Source organism: Epinephelus moara, chromosome 6 (assembly GCF_006386435.1).
Source record: "Epinephelus moara isolate mb chromosome 6, YSFRI_EMoa_1.0, whole genome shotgun sequence".
Lineage (NCBI taxonomy): Eukaryota > Metazoa > Chordata > Actinopteri > Perciformes > Serranidae > Epinephelus > Epinephelus moara.
In genome coordinates, this window is record NC_065511.1 from 19,925,886 (window position 1) to 19,943,517 (window position 17,632).

General features: G+C 39.9%; 2 protein-coding genes across 4 annotated transcripts in view; both read left to right on the forward strand.

Annotated features, from left to right (window-relative positions):
- The first annotated feature begins 1,089 nt into the window (after positions 1-1,089).
- On the forward strand, positions 1,090-11,668 carry LOC126392005 (syndecan-2-like). Of its 2 annotated transcripts, none has more exons than XM_050047093.1 (5): positions 1,090-1,363; positions 6,478-6,613; positions 7,706-7,920; positions 8,335-8,644; positions 8,809-11,668. In XM_050047093.1, the coding sequence occupies exons 1-5, from the start codon at positions 1,304-1,306 to the stop codon at positions 8,970-8,972; spliced, it is 885 nt and encodes a 294-aa protein (XP_049903050.1). In that variant the 5' UTR covers positions 1,090-1,303; the 3' UTR covers positions 8,973-11,668. The 2 variants fall into 2 exon arrangements, with proteins under 2 accessions (XP_049903050.1, XP_049903049.1); XM_050047092.1 differs by having other exon boundaries at positions 1,091-1,363; positions 7,697-7,920.
- The window catches only part of LOC126392003 (carboxypeptidase Q-like), a 30,685-nt gene continuing 23,928 nt past the window's right edge, over positions 10,876-17,632 (forward strand). Inside the window, exons 1-6 of one of the 2 annotated variants that reach the window (XM_050047088.1) lie at positions 10,876-11,001; positions 14,785-14,935; positions 16,466-16,675; positions 16,830-16,946; positions 17,039-17,246; positions 17,341-17,548. In XM_050047088.1, coding sequence (XP_049903045.1) covers positions 10,999-11,001; positions 14,785-14,935; positions 16,466-16,675; positions 16,830-16,946; positions 17,039-17,246; positions 17,341-17,548 — 897 coding nt within the window. In that variant the 5' untranslated portion in view covers positions 10,876-10,998. Of the gene's footprint in view, positions 11,002-14,172; positions 14,317-14,784; positions 14,936-16,465; positions 16,676-16,829; positions 16,947-17,038; positions 17,247-17,340; positions 17,549-17,632 lie in introns of those variants that run through there. The other variant, XM_050047090.1, reaches the window with a different exon arrangement.

Consider the following 17,632-nt stretch of genomic DNA (forward strand, 5'->3'; position numbering starts at 1 on the left):
CTGTGATTCTGTCCACCTCTGATGTATAAAATACTGCAGTTTATATCTTCCTGAGACCCTGTGTCCTAATAAGGGGACACCACATTTTGGATTTACATGACCTCATACTTAATTTTACTTAGACCTGTTGTCCTCATCCGTGGACACTTTTTTTGTGCCATCTAGTGGTAGTAAGAGCACAATACACTAATCAATCTAAAAACAAGATGGCAGCCATCTCTGCCAAGTCAGTCTGCAGCCCATCCTGACACAAGCTCCAAAACCTGATCACATTTATTATTGAAACTTGTTTATTTCTGATTAATAATGTTTGCAGTTTTATATGGCAACATATACGACCAATTTTAGCATCAGTAACATGTGAAGACACTGTCAATTAAAAAGAACTAGTTTGAAGACATTGGGATTTAATTGTTGTCTGTTTGAGGACATTGGGACTTTTAATCATCTCGTTTTGAGGACTTAAATATCGTTGACAGTCTTTTTTTTTTTTTTTTTTAATACGTATTGGGTCCTATTGATCCCATATAGCTAGGAGAAATGAAAAATGCATACCAAACAAAAGTTCAGGTCTGAGGAGGATATAATAATCAGCCAGTGCTTATAGCTTTATGTAAGCTATGATAAAAATACTCGTTATCCTATTTCTTGTTGTGTGTTGAGTGTTTTAGAAACCTTTTTTAAGTTGCCATATTTCTCGCTTTGTGGATAGTTTTTGTGTCTCTAGCACAGACAATAATCAGCACTATCATTTTAAGAATGCTGTTCATTGATATATTTTTCATACAACCTAAATATAATAATTACACTTGTTAGGAGTCTTTAAGGATATTGTAAAAAAATAAACAGCCCAAACTGAGTCAACCCACTCATTAGGTTTGAGTAAAGTTTATCCCTAAAAATGAATTGTGTCAAACTGTTTAAAATTAGATTAGTGTAGTGATTTTCTGTGTGTGTGTGTGTGTGTGTGTGTGTGTGTGTGTGTGTGTGTGTGTATTCATTGAGAAACGAAACGCCTCCGGCACCTTCTTCAACCGACGTCACGCCGTGCTGACGTCACCGCGGAGCCACGCTGCACTGCCAGTCCAAACAACTTTTCCCGAGGAACTCCACACACAACGCTTTCAGCAGTCCACCGTCAAAGAGCCGAGATTTAACAAAGTAGCCGTAAAACACCAGCGATAAAAACGTGACCAGGAATCAGCGAAACGACGTGACTTTACCTTTGAGTACATATAAGTTAGCTTTTCTTCTCAGTATATATATTTTCTCGTACAACTGTCGTCTCTTTTTGGAAGTTAAGATGAGGAGTCTGTGGTTGTTGTTCCTCGTCGGGCTGGCGACTGGGTTTATCAGTGAAAAAGTAAGTAGCTTTTAATTTCACTTTTTTTATTTTAAATATCGAAAAAACTAACGTTATATAAAACGTAAACGTTATTTTTTACTCGATAACGTTGACTTTTATGTTTCTTTTATCCTGAGAAAAGACGTTAATTAGCCGTTGAGATACACTTAGAAAATGCCAGCGTCCATAACGTTTAATTTTGTTCAGTTGACTGTTGCGTTTGTGTTTTTCCTCCATTTAGGCTCAAAATATGATGTTATACCGTCTTAGCTTGTTCAGGAGATTTATTTTTTTTTAGCCTACCTTCCTTAATTGGTCCACCTGGGCGTTGTATGAGTCTGTGCTATAAATAAATAACATGAAAACAAGCATGAGCGAATGGTATCTCCCAGGAAGCAACCGTATTTACATTAGACATACGTTAAACTGACTGATGTGGGGTGTAACGTTACTGATAATTCACCCACAGACTGTGTTGTCTATTCAAGCCAAGTTCATGCGTCTAGTTGGTGTCAAGTTCACACAGGGCTATAGTCTGTTCAGTCTCTAGCTCACAACTTTGACATTTCAACCCAAACCTCCAGACCTGGCCTGGATTTCCCACCCACACAGGGCTCGTGACAAGTATTAAAATGTCATAATTTACAAGATGAAATTCTGTATCAGAAACTGATGAATATTTAAGTTGGATATAAATGCAGTGAATGACGAAATCCTGCCTGATCTGACAAGTCGGACTTGTGCCAAACTAGAAAATATCTCCCTGTGTGTGTGAGACTATGTGTGTTGTAAAGCTGGAAAACACCTGGAAATGACAGGCTGAAGCTGAGCTCTGTGCATTGTCACAAGTGCAAAAATATCCTTGTATGATTAAAGCCACAAACAAGAGCCAGGGAACTTTGCCACCTCTCCAAAAATGCATGATATTTATGATTTATGGACTGCATATTGTAAAAGGGAGAGGAGTGAAACCTGAGACTGTCATGGATATGTGTAGCCAGAGCTGGCAAGGTAGTAAACACTGGCTAAATACTGAAAAAGTTCAGGAGACAAAGAGAGAATAAACAAAGTTTAATGCAATATTTTTTCCCACCTAAGGCCCCATGAGTTTTAATGTTACAACATGTCACATAAATGTATATGATTATTGAAAAACAACTTCTCTAACTGATGAAATTGTGCCTTTATAAGTGTATGCCATACTCTGATTTACACTTGCTGTGATTCCCTGTCACTTTATGCCACTAATACACAGACTCCATGCCTAAATTGCTGGGCGTGATGGGTTACGGTGTATATTCAAACTGTCTATTTCTCTCTGAGTGTGGCTGTAGAATTACTGGTTAGGCAGTCCGTGACGTTGCTCACATCTCAACGATGAATGTTGAAACAGGCTCCCGAGCCTGTGAGCCGGTAGTTGTGTCATTTTCTGGATGGATGACTCACAGCGAGTCCCACCGGGCTAGTCCAGGCAAGCATATAAGTGTGTGGGTTTCAGACCCAACCATAATAGGTAAGAGGAAGCATGTGACACCTTTCACTTAATGTTATTAATGGTTATTTTCACAGTGCTTCTGAACGACACAGATGACAGAAGGACCACATTAAAACATCACACACAAAAAGCATTCTACTGATGATAATCCATGAATATAAAAGCAGGCGGCCAACATCTCTAACTGTGGAGAATGTGTGGTCTAACTTAGTTTCATGTGCTCTCAGTTTATCAGTAGCACAGCATTAGTCACAACATATTAGGCTCAACACGGGACAGTATATGAAGGGATGACTGTACACATCCTGTCTTTCTCACAGCATCTGATTTGCTGCAGTTTCTGTGACATTTTGGTGGCTTTGTTGGTTAGCCTTTATGTTTGACTTTCAATTTCAGCATGTCTTAAAGAGATTGTAAAACCAGAGCTAACTAAGTTTTGGTGGTGGTAGGAATCTCTCTTGTACTGTTCTTAGCTCCACCACAAAGCTTTTAATATTTTCAGCCTTTTAACTGGTAAAAAATGTGTCTTTTGTTAAATGGTGTGGACTAGGAGTTTAAGTTTGGGGGCAGCAGATTCAAATAATCTCATGTAAGGCCATTATGATACCTTCCACGTGTACGACAAAAGGAGATATTGTGTCTTTCTTTACAGTCCTACCAAATTCTGTCAAGGCCAACAGAGCTGTAGTAAAAATGAAAGTAATCTGCTTAACCCGGATACTCCTGATTCTTTTCTTATCAGATATCTTTGCCCTTTGTGAAGCCTTTGGAGACTATAAGTACTGTAAATTAGCAGATACATTTGACGTTGAGGGGGTTCAAACCCTTTATGACATGTAGCCTAGCCTTTCTCAAACACCCCCCCCCCCCCCCCCCCCCCTCTAACACGGTGTTGTGTGTTGCTGCCGCTATCTAGATGGTGATGACAGGTCTTCTGTGTGCTTTTGGCTGTTACACAACGTCACTCTTGACCCAACTGCTCTCTCATTATCATCCACTTCCAGCTCATAGAGGAAATATTTTAGTATAATAATAAATCAAGCGAACACAAAAAAACATGGATTTGTTGATTACAATAATGCACTCCCAAAACGCACTATACCCTAATGCATGTCTGTAGTGTTTCATCACTGCGACCTGGCTGTTTCCAGAAAACTGTCTTCACTTGGACAAAGCACCAGGACACCAGATGGTTATATACGGTCTGTGTGCATGTGTGTGAGCTATGTACATATGTATGTTTTCCAGATGTGTGTAACCTCTGACTGACTGAGTCAAGTCTTTTCGGTAAACCCCACTGCATAACTTTTTTTCTGGCACAAGGGATGGACAGAGAAAGTAATAGCAGATTTCATCTTGCCTTCACATTTCCTTTTGTATGTTACATTGCACAATAAATCAGATAGTCGATAACAGATAATTATTCACCAATATACCAATACAGTCATTTATCATGCATAAATGCCAAACTTACTCTGGTGCCAGCTTCTCAAATTTAAGGATTTGCTGCTTTTCTCTGCTTAGGACATTGGAATTAATTGGATTTAATTTTTTTGGAATCATAAGAAATTTGAAGATGTCACCCCTATCTGGGAATTTGTGATCACTATGTCCTGACATTTTATTAAATTACTGATTAATTGAAAAAAAACAAAATTAAGACATTAACATCTGTCATATTTATTGATACTGGACTTTATCCTTATTGACAGTAATAATGATTTCATCCATACAGCCTTGCCCTATTTCACTGTGCATGCGAGTGATTTTGTTTAAAGCACATCTAAGAGGTGCAAGCAGTGTTTTGGGCAATCCATCATTTCAGCAGCACCTTGTTGTGGCCTTAAAAGGGCATCCTGCTCATTTTCAAAATGTACATTGTGTACCTCCTTCACTGGAACGGTCCAGTCAATGTAGACATGAGCATGAGCCGCTCTCTTTCAAAGCTATTAAAGAGACCAGACAACCAAGACCAGTGATGTCCAGTTTGACAGTAAATATAAGACCGCTCCAAAGTCAGAACACTCCCACAGTCATTTTAAGTTCAGTTTAAGTTTAAAGAGCTAGTTTAATGTCTGCCGCCGTTACAGTTTTGTGTGTCCCTGTGTCTTTCATTTCGACAAGTGCAGCATCTGCTTTTGTAATCCCCCGTTGAAAACAGCAAGAATGCGAAAGCTCCTTCTGCTATTTTCGTCAGCCCTGGCATTGTGAGACTCTGCTGTCATTTGAAAATTGATGTTAATGATTTTCTGTTTGGCCTGTTTCAACACGGAGTGAACACAACATCTGTTTTATGTCATAATGGTTTGTCTCTTGTTACATCTCAGTCAGCTCCAATAAAAAATATCAGATCTCTCAGGAGACAAAAAAGAAAGTCAGCTAAGAAATTCGTCTGGCGCTTTGATTCACAATAGTTTATTGATACAAAAAAAATGTGGTCCAAGCAGAAAGAGATGGCTGACATTATTAGGTAAAGTGCGTTGGCCTGCAGCAATAAAATAAAAACACACATTTTAGATCACTTCTTGTGTCACTTCTTAGGTACACTGTGAAATGAAAGGCCAGTTTTGGCAAAAGAAGACTCATGCAGTAGAATTAACACTTTACTCTCCAAGTGTAAATATTTATTGCACTAAAATATCCTCCTGCTATCACTAGCACCTGTTTCAGGAGAAACATACAGTAGTGTCCCTGTCTTTCTCCTTCCTTTCTTTAGTCTCCCTCCTTTCTCCCTCTCTCAGCACCTGTGTTAGTGGAAGCATAGTATACATACCAGACATATTTCAGGTCTCAATGGGCCATATTCATCCATGTCTGTGTGTGTAATGTGTGTGTGCGTCTGTCTTGCTGTCTTACTACCAACATCTGCTGAGCCATTCCCCTCTTTTTGAATTTCAGACTCATTATTATCAGGTTGCTTTCTTTGATTTGTGCGTTTTTCTAGTCTGTGCAAGCCATTTGTCATATTACTGTCTTTCTGAAGTTATCACAGCTTGTTTTATTCTGCTTCAGACATTAGGGCAGTCGTATTTTATCAAGCTGGTGAATCACCTCACCTAGTTAAGACCCTCATCTCTTTGGTTGGAACCTGGTTTTTAAAGTCAGACCAAGCTTTAGATGACAAGACAAGAAAGGTTTTGGTTTTCATCACACTCCTTTGTGTAGTGTTTGGGTTAGTGGGAGATTTTCTTACACTACAATCTCATATATAACATGCTTTTCCTGTGTGTGCGTGTGTCTATGTCTCTGTTGTGTGTTTTGCCTTTGAAGCTGCTCAGTCTCTCCTCCTCAAACGCACTTAGATCTCTGTCTGGCTCTGTGAAGCATCACAAATTACTGCCACAACACACAAAATGAAAAAAAAAAACAGCCTCCATCTTTATGTACATGCTACAGTATGGATGCAATACACACTATGGCTAAATTCACAGACAGCAGTGAACGCTGACATACTTGGCTAGGCTGTGAGAGGTATTGTCTCACTCCCAAATTGTAGAGATATTCACATGTTTTTGATTAGTGAAAGGAATTCTACAAGTGTGAATAGAGGAGACCTATGTGTCTGTGTCTCCTCTGTCTTTGTTAGTATTCCTCTGCTGCTTGAATCATAACAGCTGTATTTTCTCCTCTTTTCCAGCTCTATGTCTCCTCCCAGACCCCCTTCTCCACGACAGATGACCTGTACATAGAGGGCCATACATCAGGTGGCCTCCCGATAGATGATGAAGATGGTGACGACAATGGCGGTTCAGGCTCTGGATCCGGTGACTATGGTAAGGACACCACTGCCTTTGTTTTTTATTTTTATCAATGGAAACCGTGTTGGTTGCAACACCACATTCTTAGTTTTAAGCAGTTTTAGACAATACATAAATGAAGAGTATCCAAATACATCATCAACATTTAGCAGACTTTCTGTTTTTCTTTTTCTTCAACAGTCCAGGGCCCTGTTTTCCAAAAGCACCTAGACTTACAGTGGGATTCATCTTAGTTTTAAAGTGCTTTTGGGAAACTTTTGTACCTTTTTTCTTTCCTCAAATTCAAATTTCCGTACAGGTAGTTAGTTTGACGAAAGTTTTCCTCATCTCATGGTGTGTTCCCTAATCCACTTTATCCACTCCTCCGCAAATGTCAGACAAATGAGCAATACATGTCCTGTAGACACAAGTGCTTGCGTATTCAGACACAGAAGCACTCACTCAACAGTCTGCCAGATGTTTGTCCTGAGGTGATGTGGAGTTAACCAGGTGACATTTTATTGGAAACGCACAGATGTCAGATACTCTCTGCCTTTATTGCCGGTGACTCACCTCCATGCCCACAGTGAATAATGCGTTAGAACATTCAGTGTGTGATCACATTATAAACTGAAATGTGGTGAGGTGAATTCCAGAAGGTTATAAAACTTACAGATTACATTCCTCCTGCGTGTAAAAGGAGCTGCTTAATTAACATCTCGAGGGCACATATTAACATGACATCATTATCCGATTAAAACCGTTTAGCTACAAAATGTCAACCTTTCATGTGCTGAAACATACTGCTCTGTTTTTAGCTTGGTGGTTAGTCATTTTTAAGATAATCCAGTGGATTTTTAAATGATATATTTATGTTATGAAGTAGGAGAATCATCTCAAGACTGAAAAAGTTTAACTTAACATCATTAAAGATACATGGTTTTCTTCGGACAGCACCGACTCTGTACCAAAATTAGATTCTAAGACTATAATGTGCTTGCAGTCTGTTTAAAGGTGACAGGGAGAGACATTGTTTGTACTCTAAAATCAGTATAGTATATTGAAAGTAAGCTCACTCTCGTGTGTTAGAATTTGTGGTGATTGTTTCCTCTATCTCAGCTTTCAGAGACCTTCCAGATAAAGAAGAGGAACTCATGAGGTTCCTCAACTTCTCTCAGACCACAGTCTCCAAAAAAATGGTTCCAACTCAGCCACAGCCAACAGCGAACTCTCCTCACAACCCATCAACCACAGCAACACACAGCCAGGACCCATCAACCACAGTGAAGGACACAGAGACAACACCATTCGTATTACCGAATGGGGACAACCGTGATGAGGAGGTATGCGGCTCAAAGACAGAAAATCTTTATAATTTGGGGCCCAAGATAAACCACTCGTAATATACTGTAGATGATTTAAAAGGTTCAAACAAATAATACTCATGGTATATATACTGTCAAGAAATGTCTTCGGACATTATTATTGGTTTACAGACTTGTATTCAATTGCACTGTTTACTTACAACATCTGTACGAACCAAAGCCCTCCCAAGAATAAATCTATTATATGCATTTTGACTCATGATGTGAAATTATTATAGTGAGGCTATATCTGTTCCTACTTTTGTAACATGTTATAACAAAACTTTAAGAACTAAGAGATTTAACAATTTATTTCCAATGTCTATTTCAGGATTTGTACATTGTGCATTATGCAGTGCATCATGCCTTCAACTAATGCATATGTTCCCCCAGGTGGCAGGCCCAACAGCTGGCTGGGTCACACAGAGGACCAGCCCCAGCCCCACCAGCACGCCTCAGAGCGAGACTACTGCAACCAAATTCAGCATGGACATCACTGTAAACAAAGATACCAACGAGGACAACAGTCTGGATAGGTGGGACGTCTCAACGCCCAAAAACCGTGGAGATGAGGATAAGGTGATCCAGGAGCTCGACAATGAACTTATGGCCAACAATGGCCGAGGCAGCAGAATATACGAGATGGACTCTCCTGAGGAGGTGACCTCTGAGAACATGTGGGAGAGGACAGAAGTGCTGGCAGGTGAGGACAAATTTCTACTGAATCACATGTCTGGTTTAATGAGTTGATTCACTGAAAGTATCTAAAGACGAAACAGATAAAGGTTTTTATGATAAAGCATAAATTTGCAGCAGGTGTGGGACACTGTCAAAAACAATTAAAAAAATTTTTTATGTCCTCTCCAGCGGTGATAGCATGTGGAGTGGTCGGATTCCTCTGTGCTGTTTTCCTTCTCGCCCTCCTCGCCTACCGCATGAAGAAGAAGGACGAAGGTAGCTACGACCTGGGAGACACCAAAGTTTCCACAACAGCCTATCAAAAAGCGCCTACCAAGGAGTTCTACGCCTGAACTGACCAAAAGGGGACTTTAAATGGAGTCTGTCTCCTCCCAAGCAGGACTAAGAATGGATCTATAAACAACTGAAGACGATTCCTCTTGATGAAGTTTGAAGTCAAGCACCTCTGTTCTTCTTCAGTGCTCCCAGCATCTTTTCATTTTCCTACCTTCCTCCTCTGCTTCCCTTTCACATCTTGCCATATGATGTTCAGTGTTTGTGAAGATGATGTCATAAGGGAACAAATAAGACTATTAAAATACATTCCTATTGTTCCATTCTGGGAGAGGAGTTAGATGTTAAATACACATCCAAAATTTTGAGTAAGGAATCTTTACTAGAGTGTCACAATAAATCACAACTGCTCTAGTGTAGGAAAGTCATCAACTTTAAAATACTGAAAACACTGTGCCTTTATATTCACGTTATTTCTGTGTCTGAACCACACTTGGCTGGACTTGGTTCTGCATTAGACAGATTGATTGTCCCATTTAGCAGAACTACAGCCTGACCTGTCTCAGCTCAGCTTAACAACATTGAGCAAGTTCACAGAAACATACGAATAGCCTTAATGCAATGCTGTTAATGAAAATGGTACCACGTATGGGATTAGTATTACGAAGGGCCTTCACAAATTTAAACCCTTGTCCCTTTATTTGAGGTCAGATGTGTTTAACATTTTTCATTGTTACATTTCATTTACTGTACGCTTTCTTTGCTGATTTGAAGATTTTTTGTTGTTGTTGTTATGAGGAATGAATATGTTTTTTTCATATGCTGTCCAGTATTGGAATGAGAGATTTTGTTACTCTGCAGGTACATATTTTTGTTGTTTTCTCACAGATATTTGACACTTATAGAACTGACCAAATATAAATGTGCTTTATTTGTCTTTTGAAAAATTATTTTTTACAAGCTTTTTCAATGTGTTTTGATGTTTAGAGATTATATTTCTGTAAGCCATTTTAAAAAGAGATTTCAGTCTTTTAGTTGTGTTCAGTGGCAGCCTTGCACCCAATATGAATAATATTTTCAGGATAATTTTATTCAGTGACTGAGTGCAGTGAGCACGTGGAGCAGAATTGCTAAGGTAGAGCCAAGGCTAATGACTATAATTCAGGAACCGTGACAGTGACCAGGGTTTTCTGAAGCGGCCACAGCACATTCCTCTCTGACTGTCAGCTCTGTACAGCTACAATAGCAGGTTTGATCTTAAAGGGACAGTGACAGTGTGACTGACACGATTATCCAAAATTAGTAATTTATTCACTATTTACAGATTATTTTAAATTTGTCGCAGTGTAAGATAGTGCAAGCATGTCAGGTTAAACACGTGTTTGTCAATTGTCAATCTTTACCTCAACCAGCCAACCAAAGGAGCACGGAAGCTTCTAGAGACTTTTAGAGCGTCGGTAAAGACACGAGGCAATTAACAGCAACAACTGGGTGGTTTCCCTTTTAATAGCACCTAATACTTCCTTGTATAGACCCTGTTAAATATAGATTTTAGTGACAATATTTGGGATTTTCCCTATGTGTAGGCGTTGATGAATTTTAACCAGCTACTTACTGCCTAATATGTGTCAAAGAACTGTACTTTTTACACCAGCCTTTTATTGAAATGGGAGGAATGTTGTCTTGAAGCAACTCTGTCTGTGGCCTTACAATCTTTGTGAAAAGGTCAAATAAATTTTTTAAAAACAAACTTTAGTCATCAAAATGACTGTGATCGGTGGTCTGTACACACAGAGAGGTGGGGCTAAGTGGTTGAACTATGAGTTGGCCTGTCCCCTTTCCACACATTCTTACTGAAATTGTATTAGTTTTAATTTTTGTAGCCCTGACTTAACTCTGACCCTAAGAGATGTTAAGTTGGTATAGGATGTTCCTAATATGGTCGAAGTCATTATTTTTGCTTGTTTTTACATCATCTAGTTTCAAAGGTCACTGCTACTATCTGTTGTAAAGTTGGTAGCAGCAGTGTTTGTGTCTATTAAGAGTTTGATTCCCTTCATGAGGCAGTAACATCAGTAAAAAAAAATGGTGAGTAAGGCTACATTAATTTTTTGTTTTTTAGTCAAGTCTTAATAGAGTGTACGTGACATAATTATATTTTCCATAATAGAAAGTACTTAGTTCAAGCAGTTTTCTGAATGCAAATACAAACTACCTATTTACAATGGCTGGAATAAACAACGCAATCTTATAACTAACCCACTGTGATTTACCATTGATGACATGAATATTGTTGGGCGCTTGAATCCTCCGTGCCTCACATTACATTGTAGACATTCATTCACAGTTGCTTTACCTTTAAGCTGTACAGAACCTTAACTGGATTAATTCTGGGCTAGACTCCACTGTGCCGGTGTAGGCTAGGAAAAAAACTGACATTTCTGTTTGTATGGACATAAGAAATGTCTGACATAAACCCTAAGCATAGAGGGTCAGGACAATGGGTTAGCTCTTGCTAGCAATCCAACAGGTGATGACACACAATAACTTTTCTGTTGTAGGATCTCTGTAAGATTATACAGTATGTTGATGATACTATAATTTATATGTATTAATTTATACTTGCTTATGCTAAGACTATAATCCAGGTTAACATGTCAGTGATAAATTGGGATTGTACAGTATTTACTCATGATCTAAGCCTCTTTGTGCCTACTGCTCAGTCTTGTTATTAAATGTTTGTATTTTAAATGTATTTGACAAGTCTCGGTTCAATTCATTTTCAGTTTCATAGATTTTTTTAAAACACCCTTTTTCATATGAATACATTTGATAAATGATTAGAGATGAATAATAAGTTCCTTGTAAATATGTTGAATCTTTAATTTTCAGTTTAACCGAAGTTGAATATGAATTGACCGAGGGCTTGGTTTGAGCAAATAAACACCCACACAATGGTGGCGACCAACCAAAACTCATCTCGCAGATCAAATCGTGACCTGAGCACATGATTTGACCAATGAAGAACTGTGTTGCTGAAATGGTGTACTTTATGAGGTTCACTACTGCATAAAAGATGTGGCTTTAATGCAATTCTAAAACTGGCTGTTTGTCATTTTTTTGGCTTTGGGGATTGGTCCGAGCGTACATTCCTTCTTCGGTCTCGTACACACACATCCATGGACAGCACATGTATTCACTCAACAGCATGTGTGCTAATATTCAACCACCTCCTGGTCCCTTTTTCTCTCTGCCCTCTTATTGACCTGTTTGCCTTTCATCCCCCCTTTTTATCTATATTCCTCCTACACATACAAATCTGTGGACTTTTTTGCCTCTGAGGCAATAAGTTAATGTTTCCATACAGGCAAAATAGGCAAAACTGAGACCAGATTCTTTAAACAATCCTTTCATTATTCTATAGAGTTTCACAAAAGCTCTGACTGGGCACTTCAAGTTAGCAGTGAGCTATTGGTTATGACACGTTGTGTTAAATGTTCCCACATTGAAAGGTCAGCTGCAGGTAAAAGCACTCAGTTGTAGCTTTTGTTCCAGTTGTTTGCACAGTAGCGCAGAAAAATATTTCCTCCCAGCCTCAAAAAACATCCTCTTACAAACGTAGGTGCCAGAAAAAAAAGTTTTCAAACCACTGTGTGAAACCAAGCCAGCAGCATGCGAACGCAGCCAAATGGTCAGATGTTTTCCAAAATCCAATGATGCAGAGAAGAAAACACAAATGGCAGATGGAACAGTGAAGAAAGAGGCTGGTGAAACACAGAGAGACAGTTTCATATATCACTAAGCAAAGAGCAAATGGCTTAAAAATAAACAGAAGTCAAACTCAAGTACACACGTTCACAAATAAAGTAATACACTGAGGTAGTAGTAGAGTGTAAGAAAAGCACAAGTAAACATTAATCTGACCCTTCTCACAGGGTGGGACATTCACAGTGAATGCCAATGACTGCAGAGGAACGCAGATGATTAGTGGTAGAGGACGGGGGATGAAAACCACAGATTGGGATGTGGGCAGAGAAGTACTGTGCTTTCTTCAGGGTTGATACAATACATACCAAACACTGCACATCTTTTTGGCAAATAAACTTGTTGACGAGGAGCTGTGGAAATATCAGAAGAAAACACATTGTATTAAAGTGCCCCAACATACTTTATAATCTGACAGTGAGGAAAAAAGCAGGCAGTTCTTCAAGGATGGGGCAAATAGCCATATAAGCATAAAAAAACAAACATAAATCCATGTATCCATGTATTAATAAAGCATTTTAATTACAGTCAGAGCACCTCGGATGCATTTTTGGACTCCCTGCCCGTACCATGGACTTTTACACTGAGTGTGCTGGCCAGTCATTGTTTTTCATCCTTATACTTCATAATCTGGTTTCTATGTAATGTGAGAATAAGGCCGCATTGACAGGGATGTACTTTCTGCAATTTAATAGTCAAAGTCACACCAATGCGGTTCATGTATCAAGCTGTATTGTTCCTCTTTCAGAGTTCTGCAAGTACACTTGATACTTCTCTATCAAGAATCACATCTTCACATAATGCTAACTATAATAACAAGAGTATCATATTCCTTCATTCATGTCAGTTTTAGAACAAGTACTTGATTTATGCTGGGATTACAAATTCAAGTACAATTTGTGATGTAGTTTTGTTTGAATTTTAATTAAAGGTGAGTACAATCTATGAATGAAACAACAGGTAAATAGTGTCAGGTGTGAACCTAAATCCTGAAGAGGGATCCCTCCTCAGTTGCTCTTCCTTAGGTTTCTACCATTTTTTCCCCGTTAAAGGGTTTTTTTTTGGGGGGGGGGTTGTTCCTTATCTGCTGTGAGGGTCCAAAGGACAGAGGGATGTGGTATGCTGTAAAGCCCTGTGAGGCAAATTGAGATGTGTGATATTGGGCTTTATAAATAAAACTGAATTGAACTGAATTAATTATTAGAGGTCTGTTATGACTTTAAATAATATTCCTGGGCCTAAATCTTTGTGTCCTTTGCTTATACTGACCTGTATTGTATGACAAATACTGTGTGCAGTAATATATTATGCAAATAGTACTGAAATGCATGACACATGCCAAATGTGTTGAATAGATTCATTTACATGTTTTGCTTTTTAGTGTCATATTAGTTTATGTGGAAAGTTTTTGGGGGTTATAACATATTTTGTTGCTTCCATAGACTGTGTAGCAAAAAAACGTGCTTTTATTTTGAAAACAGTCGGACCGGAAGTTTACTTTTTCGTCAGGCTCGCTTAAATCACGAGCTCGGAAACGGTGTTTAAGTTTCGGTATTACTGTTGTCTGTGAGAGTATTTTAAAACTGCATAACAGCTTGTAACGTCCACAAAAACAAAGACACTAACTTGGCCTAAAGGGTTCGTGTTTATGATATTTTATAGAGGTTAAAATTTAAGCTTTAAATTCATTGTCTGTCTCTGAACTTTGAACGTTTCTCTCCATCCTCCGTTCGTCTGTATTAATCTGATAATGTCTTATCTTAACTTTCGGTTGTTGGTAAAAGATAAGATCAGTGAATGTAACTGTTGATACGTCACCGCTTTTGTCTTGGTTGTGTATTTAAATGGAAAGCGGGACCACTAATGTCAGGCTGAAAGTAAAACTGATGTTAACATTTACTGTTAGCTTAGTTTCTCTGCTCGAGCCAAACACTAGTGTGTATAATGCTACAATGTTAAATTGCATAATAAGGAGCCATGTCTGTAGGATTATATTCAGTCATTAACATGTTTAGTGCTATAGATCACTGTAATATCCCCTGTTGTCAGTATGAATTTGTTGCATTAATGATGTGCTGCTAACAAGCATGTTCTTTCTGTCTGCAGATGGCTCAGGAAGGTGGACCACCCATCCTCCTCTCCCTCTTCATGTTTCTCCTAATGCTGTCAGCTCAGTGTGGCTGTCACCCTCACTCTGCTGGATCCATAAGGTCTTTGGCTGCAGCTGGTGCTGTATCCAATCAAACTGCAAGCGAAGGTAACCTAAACCCTCCTACCTTCACACATGTAGTGATGGACAGAGTTATGTGAGTGTGTGGACATAAGGGTTGCCAGCAGTACTTTTTAATTCAATGGAATAGGTTGAAGTGAAATAGGTTAAAGGCCATGCACACCCAAACAAGTGTATAAAATTTGCCCTCCTTCCATTGGCGTCTCTAGTCATGTCGATCCAATGTGCATCTGGCTAGCTCACCAACGTATGTTGATGAGGGACGTCCTTGTGAACAATGTCCATGTGTTGGCTGTCACAGCACCAGTTTGCTGGCTGGGAGCTTCCAGTGTCTCTGGCAGTGACCGGCCAGTCTCATTCTCCTGGATGCCATGTCTCACTCACTCTAGGCACCTCTATAGATTCTTGATGGTGACATGCACGCCCTGGTTCATGATTAGTACTGTTCGTAGCATTCTGTTGCAGTATCCATCCAGGGATGCTCACCTTATTGAATGCTGAACCATGAAGCAGGTTGGGCTTCAGGGTCCAGCATTCACATTCATGTAGGAGAACAGATTCTACAGTAGCAGAGAAGAAGCTGAGCTTGGTATGTCTGGAGAGGTTGGACTTCCACACATTGGCCATGCTGTTTAGAGCCTTTGACGCTAGAGCCTTCCTCACTTAAATGTCCTGCTCTGTTGAGTTGATCCATTAGCCAAGGTGTTTAAAGTCACTGACTTCTTTCAGAGCAGTACCTCCTGAAGTCATTAGAGGTGCTTGGTCAAGGAGGATGTTGTAGGTAATGACCCCAGTTTTCTTGGCATTTATCCTGAGACCACCCTTGGCACACTCTGTCCCCACTCTAGTCAAATTTCCCTAGCAAATTAGACACTATAATCAGGTTGAGGTGTGGTGTAGCTTTGCTGGGAATGATGAAACATTACCAAACTCTTTAAACAAACAACAATACAAACTGTCCCGCCCTAGCAGGTGCAACAAAGCTAAAAGAAGAGTGAGCAAGCTGTCAATCAAGCACATTCTTGAGAACAGGTCTAATCAGGCACCATAAGTGAAACCACCTGAGTGGATGGACTAAGGGTGTGAATGGGCTTTAGTATAGGAAAACAAACAGTAGAACAGGAACCCAGTGCTAAATCCCTATCCTGTGATCCTCGCTTCACTCGTTTGGGATATATTAGACAACACCCACCTACCAGTCCATTTATCATAGATTGACACTAGGTATGCAGACTCAGTCATTATGCTCAGTTTAATCACAGCTTACTCATGCTGTGTAAGGTAGTCACTGTGTACTTATATTGCATCCTTGACCTATTATACATGTTTTTGGAACAGGTCGTACAAGCCTTGAATTATGTGCCAATAAAATTATATAATATAGTGGCATGCATGACTGTATATCTGCCTCCTCACTCGAGTGACAAGGACACTGTATTTACTCCCTTTGAATTTATGGCTGAAAAGCTTTTTCAAAGGTTAAAAGATACTCTTGACAACAAAAAAGATTTAATTATAACCCTGAGTTCCTTTTTTTCTGTGTGAATTCCTTCTCAGACATAGCTGCAGAGGTAGCAGGCTATACTGATGTGGCCAAAAAGATTATTGACCTGGCTGTGTTTGGAGCTGCCCAGAACCGCTCTCACAGACGGCTGGCCGACTTCACCGACACCATAGGGAACCGTGTCAGTGGCTCACACAACCTGGAGTTGGCCATCAAATACATGTACAATGCTGTGTCACAGGATGGGCTGGACGTACATTTAGGTCAGTATGCCTTGTCATCTGTCTCGCTTGGACGCAGGATGGGAGGAGTGTGCAATGAGGATAATGTTACACAAATTAAGGGATCTTTTACAGCAATGTCTCTGGTTAGTGTAACTGTAGTTTTTTTGTCCCCTTTCACCCTTTTTTACTTCAGAGCCGGTCAAAATCCCTCACTGGGTCAGAGGGAAGGAGAGTGCAGAAATGATTGCACCCAGGGCCAAAAGTCTGGCTATACTGGGACTGGGTAGCAGTGTAGGGACGCCTGCTGAGGGTAAAAACCCTACTATATAAAATCCTTTTAATACCTGTAATCTGTCATCCACTTCCCTTTTACTCCTCCATGTCTCTCTCTTATCTCTCCAGGAATCGAGGCAGAGGTATTGGTGGTTCAGTCTTTTGAGGAACTGAAGCGTAGAGCCAGTGAGGCCATAGGGAAGATTGTGGTCTTTAACCAACCATTTGTGAGCTATGGGGAGACGGTGGCTTACCGTGAACTTGGTGCCTCTGAGGCAGCCAAAGTGGGCGCTGTGGCCTCACTCATTCGATCTGTTACTCCATTCTCTATTAACAGGTATCTATCGATCTATCTAAACTATGAGGAAATACCCTTGGTGAAATGAAGGTTTAATCTGAAGATTCACATGTCCCTGTCTTTGCCTCTCTAGTCCCCACACTGGTTGGCAGGACTACCAAGATGGAGTGAAGCGTATCCCCACAGCCTGTATCACCATAGAGGATGCTGAGCTGATGTCACGTATGGCACAGAGAGGCCAGAAGGTTGTGGTCAGACTCACAATGGAAGCCAAGACTCTGCCTGATGCTGACTCCTTCAACACAGTGGCTGAGATAACAGGCTGGCAACACCCTGAGCAGGTAACCCACACTACCATCACAGACACCTGTCTGTCTGACCTATTATTACCTCTGCCCAGGAGGTTATATTTTTGGTTTGGTTTG

Bases quoted from the DNA above. Each gene is read 5' to 3' on its own strand.
- LOC126392005 (XM_050047092.1), top strand. From the start codon at position 1,304: ATGAGGAGTCTGTGGTTGTTGTTCCTCGTCGGGCTGGCGACTGGGTTT. The intron at 7,921-8,334 runs GTATGCGGCTCA...ATGTTCCCCCAG, and splicing joins GGGACAACCGTGATGAGGAG to GTGGCAGGCCCAACAGCTGG. The intron at 8,645-8,808 runs GTGAGGACAAAT...TGTCCTCTCCAG, and splicing joins GAGGACAGAAGTGCTGGCAG to CGGTGATAGCATGTGGAGTG.